Genomic DNA, 9,447 nt, shown 5'->3' on the forward strand with positions numbered 1-9,447 from the left:
GTGCGGCGCGGCGGCAGGCGAGGTACGACCGACGCAAAGTCGGTCGCCGCTCCGAGTTCGCCAAGACGGACGTGATGCCAGAGTGGGTCCGGAATGACCCCGACCTTATCGCCGTGTGGGCGCTCGAGCGCTCCGTCACCACCACGGAGACGGCTGCCAGGCGCCATCGTCGCCTTGACGACGAGCTCGCCAAGATCGGTGAGGAATGATCGCTCAGCGATTGCTCTGCGAACGCCGGTCAAGTGTTGGCCGCCGCCACGGCTCCGCAGGCCACGTCGTCAGTGGCCGCAGCGGCCCTTCGTATGGCGCAGCACGAGGCGAAGCGGCTCGTCCGCGAGCAGCAGGCAACTACGGCCCTCCGGCGCCGTTTCGTCGCTGGAGGGACTGGAGGGACCACGACGACGGAGATGGCGGTGCGGCAGGGCAGGGCGGCCACGCGTATGAGGTGATCGTCCGGTATAGGGTTTAGTTTTTTCTTTTTGGTTTTTTAGTTAAACCGTTGAAATATCGACCTTTTTATGTAAATTATATCCAAACTTGAATGAAAATCATCCAGTTTACACGAATTTCGTCTGATTGGTTTGAGTTGTTGAAAATATATGCGGCTAGCATTGGATGTCAAGTTGCCGCATTCGTGTCCATGAACTAGTCCCTGTCCGTGGACAGATGCGAGTGGATTTTTGTAGGTTGCCGTTAGAGATGCCCTAACCATCCAACCACATATTGGTTGCCACTTGCCTTTTTTTAAGATGCAAGATCAGGGATTAGTTATGTAATTAACGCAAAAGGAGGGAATTAAGTGCAGCGCCAGGCTAGCGTTGAAACAGCAGGCACTCCAATCATTTTTCTATTTTAAGAGGATAATTTTATTTTCCTAAGAGTCTTATCTTAGGGTTAGCGTCTTGCATTGGAGATGCCCTTCTAGTCCATGGGATGCTCTTCTTCATCGTTTCACATTACATAACCACCCTCTGCTCTATGTCTTCCTTACCCCGGGGTCTACTCAAGAACACCTCAACGTGTCCCTTGTCCATACTCACAATAGACAACAGCCACAAAATAATAAAAATAGCGACCTTGTTCGCAACTGGGCCAGACTACCCACAAATATCAGACTATGTTCTGCTCGGCTTGCGAGCATACATGAACCAGGGAGGGAGGCCATCAGGCCGATGGTTCATCGCTACGAAGCAGGATCTTCTGCCTCTGCTGATGGTCCAGGTTGTTCTAGGTAGAGCTGCATCTTCAAAGGATCACACCCCATTGACTTGATGGGGGTTATCTGCGGCGGCTGCATCCATGCCTTGGTGTCCGTGGGGATCCACAGCCGAGCCTCGTCCTCCTCCTTGTCCTTCGCACCGTCTGCAGGGAGGGATCGGAAGTAGGCGGTGATCTCCCAGCTGCTATCTGTCACAAGGCAAAGTGTGGCACCTCATAAGCTCTCCCGGTGATAGTAGTCACCGCTGGCTGTTGGCCTTTACAGAAAATCTCGAGATTCTGAAATCGTCCAAGAAAGAGATGGTGTCGGCTACCTGACGGAAGGGGCTTTGTGAGAGGTCCAGCGACGGTCAGTTTGATCAAGAACGCCCGCAGAGCAAATTCCAGGCTGGACTCCTCTAACTCGGAGCCATAGGATTGGTTGACTGCAAGCTTGAACACAAACTTCTCGAGTGGTACATGATCTTTGTCGTGGAAGATTACTACGACCCTCTCAACCAGTCCCTGGGTTGTAAGAAAACTTATGGTTAGTTAAAAAGACACAACCAGCCTGAAATCGTTACACAATCAACAATGTTTCAACACCAAGGGATCCTAAGATCTCAACACTGTTGCTGAAGCTTGAAGCAAGTGCAAAATTGATATAAGCCAAAAAAGCAAGTAAAAGCCCAACCAAACACCCCCATAGTTTGCAATAATGCTATAAGACACAAGAGCCAAGTTTACAACAATCATATGGTCAAAACAAAAGGTGGAACAGATGTGTACCAAAACTTTAAAGCTCAAGCAGTATAATGTATGTTACATTACTTAACCTATCAAGTTACCTGTCCATTTAATGAGTTCTCTTGATAATATAATTACTCATAGAGTGCATTTCATTGCAAGAGGAGGAACAATCAGGGGAACAAAACACACCTTTTGTATGAAAGGTAGAAGGCCAGTAGTCACAGAGTGGATGTAGTCAGCAAGCTGGGGGTGCACAGCTTTCTGGACAACTAGATTCATGTACCTTCTCCTCTCAAATGCACCTACAGATGCATTGTGCTTAATCCATATCCAACCAAAGAACATGACAAATAACAAAGTTACTAATGTGACTTAAATACAAAAGGGAGAGGAATCCTTACGAGTGGGATAGAAACCTTTGAGGAAGACAATGGAGCTGACAGCTACCTCTAGAAATTCAACAATCACTTGTGCAATTTGACCTTTTAAAGCCAACCCGAGTTTTAGTGAAATGACAATGTGCAACTATTCAAACATAAAAGTCAGCTTCTGGGGCAAAAAGCACGGACTCATCATCAGCACTTTACCCTGTGGAGTTTGATTCTTCCAATCCATGGCCCAGTTCAAGTAAATAACTAAATTCTGGAGTTTGGAACTTTCAGGCTGCTGGTTTTACATTCCCATGACCAACACAGTGATACAGGTGAGCGGGCACATGATACCCTGCTGCCAGATTAGTTTAAGCCAGAGAAACCAAAGCTGGGTTAGTAAGTTCGGGGTAAAAATATAACTGTCAGACAAGAACATGAGAGAAGAACAAATAAGTGATATGCACTGGACAGCTAATTTTCTGACATAGTAACATCATAGCAACAACTGTGGGTATTACCTAGCACAGATTGCAATACCAGAAGGAAACATCTCAGATAGACCAATAAAATCAGGATAACAGTGTGCACTCAGTTGCACATTAAGTGGCTCATGACATAAATGTCTGGAAAATAAACTTCCCGCCTCATAGAGAAATGCAAATACGTAGATATACTTCGGGTTTCATCATTTCATAAAATGAAGATTATAGAATCATAGGTACTGAGGTATGGTTACCATAGAAATGTACTCCCTCCATTCGGAATTACTTGTCGCAGAAATGGATGTATCTAGACATATTTTAGTTCTAGATACATCCATATCCGAGACAAGTAATTCCGAACGGAGGGAGTATTAGCTTTCACATCAGGAAGGACTCTGCTACTAACAGTTCATTAATTCCCAAAAGAGTGTTGTATATAGCTTCAGTTTCAAAATGTGACTCGTCCCCTGCAAAGAACTCATGCACGCATCCATCCACTTCAATGAAAGAGCAACCAGGCTGCTTGGTCTTTCTGCTACTGTATATTCCTGTCCTCACTTTGTTTGCATCAACCCACCTTGATGTGGTTGCATAGACAGTAGAAAGTAAAACGTCCCCTCCACACCTGTTTGGCTCCAATACTTGGATCCTTTCTGCTACATACTCTGCAAGTCCCACCTCTCCACAGGCTCTGCAGGCAAACAACAACGACCGCCACATTACAACATCAGGAGCGATAGGCATCTCTTTAATGAACTGTTCTGCCTCTGCCAATAACTTAGCACGGCCCAGGAGATCAACCATGCATCCATAGTGTTCGATCCTTGGGGCAATACCGTAAATACTGGACATGCGATGGAAGTGATGGTATCCTTGTTCAACTAATCCTCCATGGCTGCAAGAAGTTAGGACACCCAAGAAAGTTATCTCATTCGGCATGACTTCACCCTCTTCTTCCATCTGCGCAAACAAATCTAATGCCTCACCAGAGAGGCCATTTGCAGCAAAGCCCATTATCATCACTGTCCAGGAAAAATCATCCCGCTTGACCATTCCACAAAATATATCATAGGCCTTATTTATATCCCCACACTTTGAGTACATGTCAATCAATGAATTTTTCACAGAAATATCCTTCCCTAAACCATGAATGTCACAGTAAGCATGGACATACCGTCCCAAGTCCAGTGCTCCCATCTGGCCGCATGAAGATACAACAGTAGCAATTGTTGCATCATCAACTTTCACTCCAGCAATTTGCATCTCTCTGAATAGCTTAACAGCCTCTTTAGACTGACCTAACTGTGTATATCCAGAAATCATTGAGGTCCAGCAAACCGCATTCCTCTCAGGCAATCCATCAAAAACCCTGCGAGCATCTTCAACAAGCCCACACTTTGCATACATACTAATCAAAGAGGAACCCATATAACAGTTAATCTCAAAACCATTTGTCACAAGTAGTGCATGACAGAGCTTTCCGACCTTCATCATGCATGTCCTTGCACAAGCAACTAGAGCATTCAGCAAGGTGACCTCATCCAGCATAACTTGCGCCTTGGCCATTTGGCTAAAAGCCTGCAATGCCTTATTAGGCAGCCCAGCATGTACGTATCCAGCAATGATTGTATTCCAAGAAACTGTATCAGAGGCTCCTTTGGGAGCAGAATCAAGAACTGATCTTGCAGTAGATGGATAACTACAAGACGAGTACATATTGATAAGAGTATTAAGGACAAAGGTATCAGAACTTAAGCCGAGTTTCACAGAAAGGGTATGGAGCTGGGCACCAACAACAACGGAGGGCATGCGGGCGGCGGTAGAAAGAGCAGCGCTAAGGGAGTAGTTATCGATGGGCATGTAGCCAGACCGGCGGAGTAGGGAGAGGAATGAGAGGGAGAGAGATGGGACAGGACCTGTGGAGAGTGAGCGAAGGACAGAGTGGAGCAAGGGTACCTTGAGCAAAAGACCCGAGACGGTTGCATAGGATAGGAGAAGGGGGAGATGACGGTGGGCTAGGCGGGAGATTGGGACAGGGAGGACGTATTTACTTTCAGGGAAAGCCTTTCTAGTAATGGAGAAGGAGCGTGTCTTCCCATCGAACATTCGCGAAGACAAGCACATCTAGATTCTCAATGGAGCTGACCGATAGCGGAGCAGAATGGAGTGTAGCTGTCACGCGGGGAAGCAACCGGATGATACAGGAAGCTGTCACCCAATACTGCAACCTACATTAAAGGAACCTGGAATAAGACATTGTTTTCTATTCGAACAGGGGAAATTCTCCATTTCCATCAGCAATAACAAAACCAAGATTGTATTTTTGCACACAGAGAATGGAAACAACACACCGACAAGAGTATCAGCACCTATTCAACTCCTGAACTCTAACCAACTGGAACGAAAATAAATGCTAGCAGACACGCCATTGCTCAACATGAGATATCACAGACATCAAGCGGACATAGCCTAAGAATAACGAGGAATGCACAACAGATCATGCCGTCTACTGCTTTCCCGGGTAGTATTAGATCATGCTTTAACCATGTTTGCAGGTTATCTATCAGGACCACCGCTCCAAGTTAGCTTCACAAGAAATTGCATAATTTGCTAAGGATCCCTACGGTCATGGGGTTTCGTGTGGGGATTCGATTTCTTTCCTTTATGGAAGCAACTGCTACTAGCAACTGCGTAGCCAGGATTAGCTGACGCCCTGGGCCAAAAAAGGGCGAAAAAACACCCCCCCCCCCCACCCACCCACACACACACAAAATTAACCCCAGGTTTACTTACACAGGCATATCAAAGGTCAAGCTCGTCTCAAACGAACAAAAATTACTAAAATTAAATTGAAACAAAAATTACCAAAAGGCTTTCTACATTGAACTAACAAACTTCAAACTAGAGGAGCTAATGATCGATGATATTGAACATTTGAACGAATCTATTGAATGAAAGGAGCTAATCCAGAAACCGGACGAACAACAACCTGGGAAAGCTAGGGCTTCCTTATTTACCACCAATAGGAAATACGCCTTGACGGTTAGTTCCTCGCGCCGCGCCAGTTGGTAGATGGAATGAGGAGAAGAGAGCCCCTTCGCCTGGTGATAGCTGCCGGCGAGAGCGCCTTGGTCGGAGGAGGGAGACTGCTGACTGGAGGCGGCGGAGGGCGGGGAACGATGGAGGCTTATGCGGCCCAGGCAAAAGGGGTGGAGCTGAGGGAGGAAGAAACGAACAGGGTATTGTAGCTACAGATCTGGACCATCCGAGAAGGATCCAACGTCCAGAAAGCAAAGGCTGTTTCTTCTTAATTTCGTCAATAAAAAGTATCATCTTTTTTTTATTGTTTGGATCGGGGGAAATAAAACAGGTAATGAGAACTCAGAGATGTCCTTTGATTCACACCATAAAAAAATTTCTATTTGATCTAGGCTAATATTTATTTTCCTACGAAATGTGGAGTAGAAAGAGTTCCTCCATAGAAATATAATTCTATGGGCTCTAAAGGAAAAAATTTCTATAAAAATCCTATCCTATGGTATTTCTATAAAATTCCTCTAAACCAAAAAAGGCATGAGAGGGTACGAGAACGTTGGACTCTAAACTGGACACTGCATCCGTCGGACCGATGGGATGAGTCTGTGATTTTGCGGACATTGACATGGGAGCCGACCATTCAATCGTAATCACATACTCCCTCTGTCCGAAATTACTTGTCAGCAGAAATGAATGAAAATGAATGTATCTATAACTAAAATACGTCTAGATACATTCATTTCCGTGGCAAATATTTCCGAGAGAGTATATTTCAAGGCAAAATTCAACAAACCGAACATAATCGTGCAAACCGAATGATTTTCATATAAACCGGATGAAATCATTTACATTTCGGATATATTTCAATTAAACTACAGTGGACAAGGCTATGCTATTCTAACCTAGTCTATCATCGGCCGCGGTGGATCCCGTTTCCCACGACATGTCTTTCCTATGTCCGACAGCAAGCTCATTTGACCGTCGTGAGCCCCAGAGCTAAATGCTTGAACGGGAGGGAAAGAATAACCTTCGCCTCTGCGGAGCCCGGGTCATCGATTGGCTTTTGTGTGGGGGAAGACGAGTGCAGTGGCTACGCCCCTGCGAAGCGGGCAAGTCACCAGTTGTATAACCCAGCGAGGCGGTGACGGTGGCCTTCCTGAGACCCAAGCGGCGGTGGCCTCCCGTGATCTACTTTTTCTCATTGGCGGCCGTCGCGGATGTGTCGTCTTCGCTAGCGTGGCGGCGGCGGCGCGTGACCGACACGGAGTTGGAGCCGTCGTCCTCGGTGCCCCAGTCAAATTCCTACTCCGCGACATCAACCTCCGCAGACATGGCTTCTTTCTCCGCCTGTCGGACGCGTTGTCGCTATCCCCTGACGGATCTGACGGGCGACGGCATAGCCAGCTTGGACGGCCTGGTGGTGGCGGTGGCGCCGGCTCCGGCTCCGGAGAACTTGCCGGCAAGCCAGCCTATATCCGGTTGCGCTGGGCCACCTAGCCGGCTGCAATGCCGGGGAGTTCCTTCTTGTCCGTGGACGTATAGGGGTTCAAGTTAGTCTAGTCCTAAATGCTCTTACGTTTCACATTACAAGCGAGATGGCTAAGTAACACATGCTCCCTCCATTCCAATGAATAAGGCTCGCACACATCCTTCAATCAAATTTTGACCATAAATTTTATATGGGTTATATGTGAAGCATTTGTATTTGAAAGAAGTTTTTAGTGGTATAATTTTTGTAAGTCATAAACATTATATATTATGTGCTTAATTTATGGTCAAATTGAATTTTCAAGAAGTATTGTAAAGTGGGTCTGCCTTTTGCTTTGCTTTAAGTTGCTCTAAACTTCGATAGGAGGTGAGAATAAGTGCATGTCATATCGACATATCTTGGGATTTGAGTGCAGCATGAGCACGGGAGCGTACCTATATATGTCTTTAAAGCACACTTTTGCATAAGCAGTCCAGAAGCGAATAAGTAGTCTTACTTAGGTTTGTACATCTTAAATTTAGTTGCATTTATGCTAGTATTGGTGCTATTTTATTTCTCATAAAGTGGTTTTAGAGTTGGTTTGGGGTAACTGTCAAAATAACCTTTTACTAATGAATTTGGTTGACTCGTGTTATCCTATATATCTAAATAGTTAATCATCATTCACTCAATTATCTTAACATGCAATTATGCCAACTCATCATGTTATCATCATATCATGCATGCCACACTAAATTTAGTCATCTCAACATGCAACTATACCAACTCACAATGCCAGTATGCATGGAAGAAAAAAACATCTTAACATGTACCATGCATGCTACTAAATTCAATAAATATTTTAAAATTATATAATAATCAAATATAATAAATTATATGCACTTTTGTTTCAATTCTCATATGGCTAATCCAAATACTAAAGTTTCATACTGTCAAGTGAAATAATACCATCAATTTCCGCATCAACGCGCGGGTATCATCTCTAGTTCACTTATGACCATGTACCATGCAACTATGCCAACTCACAATGTCAGTATGCATGGAAGAAAAAAAACATCTTAACATGTACCATGCATGCTACTAAATTCAATAAATATTTTAAAATTATATAATAATCAAATATAATAAATTATATGCACTTTTGTTTCAATTCTCGTATGGCTAATCCAAATACTAAAGTTTCATACTGTCAAGTGAAATAATATCATCAATTTCAGGATCAACGCGCGGGTATCATCTCTAGTTCACTTATGACCATGGGTACTCCAGCAAGCAATGCGAGGATCTCATAACATTATACTAAATTATTTTAACATGCAACTATGCCAACTCATCATGTTATCATGTTTTTCACACTAAACTTAGTCATCTCAATATGCAACTATGCCAACTCACAATGCCAGTAAGAATGGAAAAAAAACACCTTAACATGTACCATGCATGCTACTAAATTCAATAAATATTTCATAACTATATAATAATCAAATATAATAAATTATATGCACTTTAGTTCAGTTCTTATATGATTCATCCAAATACTGAAGTTTCATACTGTCAAGTCCTAGTGAAATAATATCATCAATTTCCCTAGCAGCGCGCGGGTATCATCTCTAGTTTCACTCATGATCATGGGTACTCCAACAAGCAATGCAAGGGTCCCATAACATCATAAATGAAAGAGCACAAGGATGTGATACTCCAACACTAAGCTTCAGTGAAATAATATTAGCAATTCCCACAACAACGCGCGGGTATCATCTCTAGTTTCACTTATGACCATGGGTACTCCAATAAGCAACACAAGGATCCCATAACATCATAAAACAAAGAGAGTGCAACACATACGTGCAAACATACACACACATGAGTTACGGTACACTCACGGGCAATTTTTTACGAAGGTTAGGTATTGGATGAGTCAAAGGAATATGATTGGTTAGGGGATAAGCCCCACCAGTGAATTCAAGGGGGGAGGGGCGAGAGAATTATTGCAAAGGGATTCCTTTCTACACTGTAATACTCCTGCACAAATTCATCTTGGGCGTGTTTGGTTACTAGCATAACAACCATGCATGCTAGGGGGAGGTGGGAAAGTCTAGCCGTTTGGTTGTCTGAGCCACAA

The 9,447-nt window shown here is 44.2% G+C and overlaps 2 protein-coding genes across 3 annotated transcripts; both read right to left on the reverse strand.

The window, feature by feature from the left end:
- Positions 1–919: 919 nt before the first annotated feature.
- Positions 920–2,670, reverse strand: REV7 (DNA-binding HORMA family protein). Its single transcript, XM_048691098.2, has 5 exons — positions 2,535–2,670; positions 2,349–2,429; positions 2,137–2,249; positions 1,533–1,722; positions 920–1,407 (listed from the first exon to the last, which is right to left on the reverse strand). The coding sequence occupies exons 1-5, from the start codon at positions 2,560–2,562 to the stop codon at positions 1,184–1,186; spliced, it is 636 nt and encodes a 211-aa protein (XP_048547055.1). The 5' UTR covers positions 2,563–2,670; the 3' UTR covers positions 920–1,183.
- On the reverse strand, positions 2,536–5,975 carry LOC147959315 (pentatricopeptide repeat-containing protein At2g29760, chloroplastic-like). 2 transcript variants are annotated; one of them, XM_087537719.1, is made up of 3 exons: positions 5,790–5,975; positions 3,207–5,028; positions 2,536–2,670 (listed from the first exon to the last, which is right to left on the reverse strand). In XM_087537719.1, the coding sequence occupies exons 2-3, from the start codon at positions 4,922–4,924 to the stop codon at positions 2,583–2,585; spliced, it is 1,806 nt and encodes a 601-aa protein (XP_087393845.1). In that variant the 5' UTR covers positions 4,925–5,028; positions 5,790–5,975; the 3' UTR covers positions 2,536–2,582. The 2 variants fall into 2 exon arrangements, with proteins under 2 accessions (XP_087393845.1, XP_048547052.1); XM_048691095.2 differs by lacking the exon at positions 2,536–2,670 and having other exon boundaries at positions 2,984–5,028.
- Positions 5,976–9,447: the final 3,472 nt, after the last annotated feature.

Source organism: Triticum urartu, chromosome 7A (genome assembly GCF_056163025.1).
Source record: "Triticum urartu cultivar PI428250 chromosome 7A, HENAU_Tu73, whole genome shotgun sequence".
Lineage (NCBI taxonomy): Eukaryota > Viridiplantae > Streptophyta > Magnoliopsida > Poales > Poaceae > Triticum > Triticum urartu.

Bases quoted from the DNA above. Each gene is read 5' to 3' on its own strand.
- REV7 (XM_048691098.2), bottom strand. From the start codon at position 2,562: ATGGATTGGAAGAATCAAACTCCACAGG. The intron at 2,430-2,534 runs GTAAAGTGCTGA...TGGCTTTAAAAG, and splicing joins GAAGAATCAAACTCCACAGG to GTCAAATTGCACAAGTGATT. The intron at 2,250-2,348 runs GTAAGGATTCCT...ATGCATCTGTAG, and splicing joins CAAAGGTTTCTATCCCACTC to GTGCATTTGAGAGGAGAAGG.
- LOC147959315 (XM_087537719.1), bottom strand. From the start codon at position 4,924: ATGTGCTTGTCTTCGCGAATGTTCGATGGGAAGACACGCTCCTTCTCC. The intron at 2,671-3,206 runs GTTAGTAGCAGA...ATCTGGCAGCAG, and splicing joins CTTTTGGGAATTAATGAACT to GGTATCATGTGCCCGCTCAC.